Source organism: Malaclemys terrapin, chromosome 12, assembly GCF_027887155.1.
Source record: "Malaclemys terrapin pileata isolate rMalTer1 chromosome 12, rMalTer1.hap1, whole genome shotgun sequence".
In the NCBI taxonomy this organism is placed as follows: Eukaryota; Metazoa; Chordata; order Testudines; family Emydidae; genus Malaclemys; species Malaclemys terrapin.
This window is the reverse complement of record NC_071516.1, coordinates 43,068,590-43,074,175: the sequence shown is the minus strand read 5'-3', so window position 1 is coordinate 43,074,175 and position 5,586 is coordinate 43,068,590. Positions and strand designations below refer to the sequence as shown.

The 5,586-nt window shown below is 40.4% G+C and overlaps 1 protein-coding gene across 1 annotated transcript; it reads left to right on the top strand.

Moving 5' to 3' along the window:
• The first annotated feature begins 2,757 nt into the window (after positions 1–2,757).
• On the top strand, positions 2,758–3,699 carry LOC128846657 (olfactory receptor 4D9-like). Its single transcript, XM_054045899.1, has one exon. The coding sequence runs from the start codon at positions 2,758–2,760 to the stop codon at positions 3,697–3,699; it is 942 nt and encodes a 313-aa protein (XP_053901874.1).
• Positions 3,700–5,586: the final 1,887 nt, after the last annotated feature.

The window sequence follows — 5,586 nt, the reverse complement described above, 5'->3', positions numbered from 1 at the left end:
TGGAGAAAGACCACTATTCCTCCACACATTCTTTAGCCATTATGACTCCCTTTCTTATGTACTTTCCTGAGCTTAAGTGGAGTGAATTACAATTGATGAAGTATTTTGAGCTGCGTTGTTGAAGTTTGACAACACTGATATTGTCTGATGACTTCATAATTAGACTGACTTTGCAGATTGACATTCATTCAGATATCTCCAGAAGTCATTCTTATCTTCCATAGAGCTCTTGGACAAAATATGTTAAAGGGTTCAGGAGGGATGAGGAATGAGGAAATACAACTGCCCCCTCTCAGAGACACTAGTCCCAACATGCCACCTAGAACTGACATGGAATCCAGAAGTACTGGTTACTTTTCTTCAGCTCTGACCCACAGAACAGCTTTCTATCTCAGAGCAAGGAATAGAATCCAGGAGTCTTGGCATTTCCTCCATTTGGAGGCCAGACAATGATCCAGTTCAGCCCCTGTGACTCTTTGCGTCAAGCCCAATCAACTTGGTAAATTTCCAAAGCCTGTTCAGTTTGAGTGGCTAAAAAGAAACATAAACAAAATGAAAAACTCCAGGAACTTATTAATTATTCCCCTTGAGACTCAAATCTCCAAAGCAGCAAGTCTCTTAATCTGGCTCAGTAAAGCTCTGGGGACTTTCAGTGAGTCTTTGATCCTAGCACCAGTCTTGGTGCATGGGTCAGATGGGATATAACGGGAAGATTTCTGCGGCTGTCTACTCTTTGGAATCAGGTCCCCTTCCCCAGCCAGTCAGGAAGACAATGATCAGCTATGAGATGTGACTTCCCCTGACAAGCCTCAATTGTTTGGAGGCAGCCGACTCAGAGATCATCAGCACACAGGCTGAGGTCATGACTTTTGTTGTTTAAAATCTGCAATGTAGAATTAGCAATTGGCATTGTTATTGCAGAGAGGAAGTGAGTGTTGGGAGCAGTTCAGATATTGGTTTAGAATTTAGAAGAACCTAACTGAGTTAGGAAGAGAACAGTTCACTGAGCCTTTACCACTAACCTTTGTAACACTAGCTCTGTCTGACCAAGCATCTCCTATGGCAGCTGCTTTGTGCTGCTCTGATCTGAAAGGTTTTATCTCGGAAGCAAGGTGGAGCTAGGAAGCAAAAATTAGAAAAAGACCAGGGAAATGCCGAAATACCTGACAGGATTTCCTGTTCTACCTCCCTTATTCCCCTTTGAAAATCCAGACTGAGAGAGGAAGTGAGCTACCTGGGGTCCCAGAAGGTGTCCTTGGCAGTATAGAAATTGAACCCAATGCCAGTACTCTACACAGAAAGTCGGCCTCCCCCATGGTGCACAGCACCATGGCCCTCTCCTTTAAGGAGGAGATCTTGAAAGCTGGCTGGCTTTCTTTGGCAAAATATATTTCTCTGCAGAAAAATGACATTTCCTCCAAACTCAAACCTGGAGATAATGAAAAAGTAAAGGGATACTATTTGGGGAGTGGTGTGAGATTGAAAGAAGCATGGCCTAGTGGAGAGAGCAGGGGACCAGGACTGCAGAGCTTAGTCCTATGCATGGTTCCCTCAGTGCACTTTGGGTAAGCGTGTGCAACCTCTCTGAGCCATTTACAACTGCAGAAATGAGGCTCATAGCAACCTCCTTTAAAAATCACTTTGAGCTCTGTAGATGAAAACAACTCGATGCTCATGGTATTATTCATATTTACAGTTTTAAAAGTTTGTTGGTTGACCCCCAAGAAAAAAAGAATCAAATATAAAATTCAATCTGAATATAAAATTTGCAAAAGCTAATTGTTTAGAAATTAATTGAAAATTGGGATTTAAACACCAATGGCATGAAAATTTTCATTTTCCTTCCTTTTTTAATTTAACCATGAAAAATTAGATATATTGACTATTTCATAGATGTGTTTTATTGGGAACATTTTTTTTTAAATCTGTTCTAGAGATTTTCAAAAATGTTAATGCGAGCTCAGAATCCATAATCCCACAGCAGTTTTGAATATTTAATCAGGGATGCATAGACAGAAATCTTTTTATGTTCACAGCTTTCAAATTCTTGAGTTTAAAATTATGCACCAGAATCCATGGGCATCTAAATACAGTGACTGGATTTATTTCAGATGCAGTGAGCACATGCAATTACTTCTAAAGACAATTAGAGTTAATTCCTTCTCTTCTTGTAACCAAAGGCACACACTGGGCATGTGAATCCTCTAAATAAGTGGTTCTCCAGTTTTCCGTTCCAACTCTTCAGTCTAAACGAGGAACTACGTGGGACCTCCTTGCCACATATGAATATGGGAAGGGCATTCTGGTTGTCATGAACGCCTGACAATTTCTTATGACCCCCACATTGAGAACCACTGGACTCTCAGAAGCTCTGCCTAAGAGCACTCCCTGCAACTCACATTATTCTGAACCATGACCCTCTAGACCCCATGGATGTGTGCAACATGAGGGCTGCAGGGAAATGAATAGAGAAAGTGGCTAGGCAAAGGCTTGATTTCATAGGTAGGCTGCTCCTTTTCACTCCCAATGATCCCAAAACTCAGGATGACAACTGGTGTAGTTCATAAGGTCTGCTGTAGCAGGGATGCCCTGCACTGAGGATGACTGAATTTAGTAAACTAAGATAATTATTAAACAAAATGTCTGTTAAAAAGCATTAATATTGATTTAATACTAGTAATTCAAGGAGGGAATAGTAAGAACTTCTTCATACTAATTATTACAGTTTTCTCTCTAGACATGTTTTGAAGCTAGTAAATGGAACAGCAGAACCTCAGCTCCACAGTGACAGAATTTGTCCTCTTGGGCCTCACCCAGAATCCTGAGTTGCAGCGATGCCTCTTCATCGTCTTCTTCATAGTCTACCTGACAACGTGGTTGGGAAACTTCACCATCATCACCACTGTAATCACCAGCCACCGGCTCCATACACCAATGTACTTCCTGCTGGCCAACTTGGCTTTCCTAGATGTCAGTGACTCATCAGTCAATGCTCCAAAATTGCTCTTGGGTCTCCTCTCCCAGCACAGAACCATCTCATTCAATGAGTGCATCCTCCAAATGTTCTTTTTCCACTTCATCGCTGGTGCTATGGTTGTTGTCCTTGTGGTGTTGGCTGCTGATCGGTACGTAGCCATCTATAAACCACTGCGGTACTTGACTATCATGAACCGTGGTGTGTGCATGGGGCTGGTGGCAGGGGCATGGCTGAGTGGATTGGCTCACTCTGCTGTTCAGATTGGATTGATCCTCCAGTTGCCTTTCTGTGGTCCAAATATCCTGGACAATTTCTACTGTGATGTCCCACAAGTCATGAAACTGGCCTGCACGGACACCTACTTGGTTGAGCTTCTGATGGTTTCCAATGGTGGGATGCTTGTCATAGTAATGTTCATTATCCTTCTCATTTCATATACCATCATCTTTGTCAAGATAAAGAAACATGTTACAGATGGGAAGCACAAAGCTCTGTCTACCTGTGGATCCCAGATCACAGTTGTGTGTTTACAATTCATACCCTGCATCTTCATCTATGCTCGGCCCTACCGGACATTGCCCATGGACAAGTTGGCTTCAATCATTTACACTGTAATCACCCCAATGCTAAACCCAATGATCTATACGCTGAGAAACGCTGAGATGAAAAAAGCCATCAGGAGACAGATGAGTAGAATTCTGTCCTGGGGGAAGACACTCTAAAGACAGAATGTATCTTGAATTATCTTTTCCCCCCAATTATGTTATTATTGTCTTCAATGAACTTTCCATCAGAGTTTTTATAATACATATCTTTAATCCCTATTTTTAACATTTAAAAAAATCATGTTGGTCAACCTCTTAGCATGAAGTTTGTACTCACTGTGTTCAAATTCCAAATATGGAAATGATTCAATACATACTCTACTTGACCCCAATTCATAGAATAATAGAATAATAGAATATCAGGGTTGGAAGGGACCTCAGGAGGTCATCTAGTCCAACCCCCTGCTCAAAGCAGGACCAATCCCAACTAAATGAATTAATGGATCTTTCCCTTTTTCTCCACTAGAAGGTTTTCCCATACTTTATTTCCCTTTGCCATTAATGTTGGTGGATCTATCCTTCTCCAAACATGAACTATCAAATATCTTGTTACCAGAAGTAATTGTGTTACCAGTGTGCCCTTCCCTCAGTGAGTAACCAACTTTGGACAATAATTCTGGGTTCTATAGGTGGCCTACGTTTAGTATTCTTGAGAAATCTGTTTAATTTGTCAATAATATTATCTAATTTCTGTACTATTATCTTAATGCAATCCCAGCATTTATGCCTCCACACCTTGTCTAGCCATTATGTTTCCCTTTCTTATACATTTTCCTAAGCTTAAGTGGACTGTTTTAGCATTGATGAAGTATTTTATAATACTTTTCCTGAATAGTTGCAAATATAAATATGTGTTTAGCTTCTTCTAGGTGTTGTCCAGTCTTCCAAGTGATATCTGCTTTTACATACTTTCTCCATTTTTTTTCATAAATGTGCTCTTCTCTTCTAGATAAATCAGTAACAATAATACTCAATATAAAAGGTGGGGTCTCACATTTCATAGCTTCTGTCAGCTGAGCCCCTTGCACACATCAGGGGTTCCTTGCTTTCCTCCTTTCCCCCCACCAGCTCCCTGTGTGCCACCCTCTCATGACCCTCTGTTTCATGGACTAAATAGCTACTTTGCACAAATGGTATGCAATGCATCAATGTTTAATTCATTTTCATTTTGCTAAATTGAAAATAATTTATACCAATATAATTATTCACATTGAACAAGAAATAGTTCCCAGCCATTTTATATTCATGCAATGTTAAGTTAAGAAAATTGTAAGTTTTACATAACATGAAAATATATAAACGACCTTACGGGGTCAAACCATTGGTCCATCTAGTCCAGTATCCTGTCTTCTGACAGTGGCCGATGTCAGGTACTTCAAAGGGAATGAACAGAACAGGGAAATTATTGATTGATCCATCCCTGGCAGTCATCCAGTCCCATCCACTGGCAGTCAGAGGCTCAGGGACACCCAGACCATTGAGTTGTATCCCTGACCATCTTAGCTAATAGTCACTGATGGATCTATCCTCCATGAACTTATCTGATTCTTTTTTTATATTGTACCACTTCACAACATCCCCTGACAACTAATTCCACAAATTGATGGAGCATTGTGTGAAGAAGTACTTCCTTTTTTGTTTTAAATGTGCTGTCTATTAATTTCATTGGGTGACCGCTGGTTCTTGTGTTATGTGAAGGGGTAAATAACACTTCCTTATTCACTTTCTCCACACCTGTCACAATGTTATAGACCTCTATCATATCCCATTTAGTCATCTCTTTCCCAAGATGAAAAATCCCAGCCTTTTTAATCTAGCCGCATATAGAAGCTGTTCTATTCCCTTACTCATGTGTGGGCATACCATGCATTTATATAGTGACATTATGATATTTTCTGTCTTATTATCTGTCCCTTTCCTAATGGTTCCTAAAATTCTCTTTGGATTTTTTGACTGCACCTGCACATTGAGATGTTTTCAGAGAACTATTCATAATGACCCTAA

Bases quoted from the DNA above. Each gene is read 5' to 3' on its own strand.
- LOC128846657 (XM_054045899.1), top strand. From the start codon at position 2,758: ATGGAACAGCAGAACCTCAGCTCCACAGTGACAGAATTTGTCCTCTTG.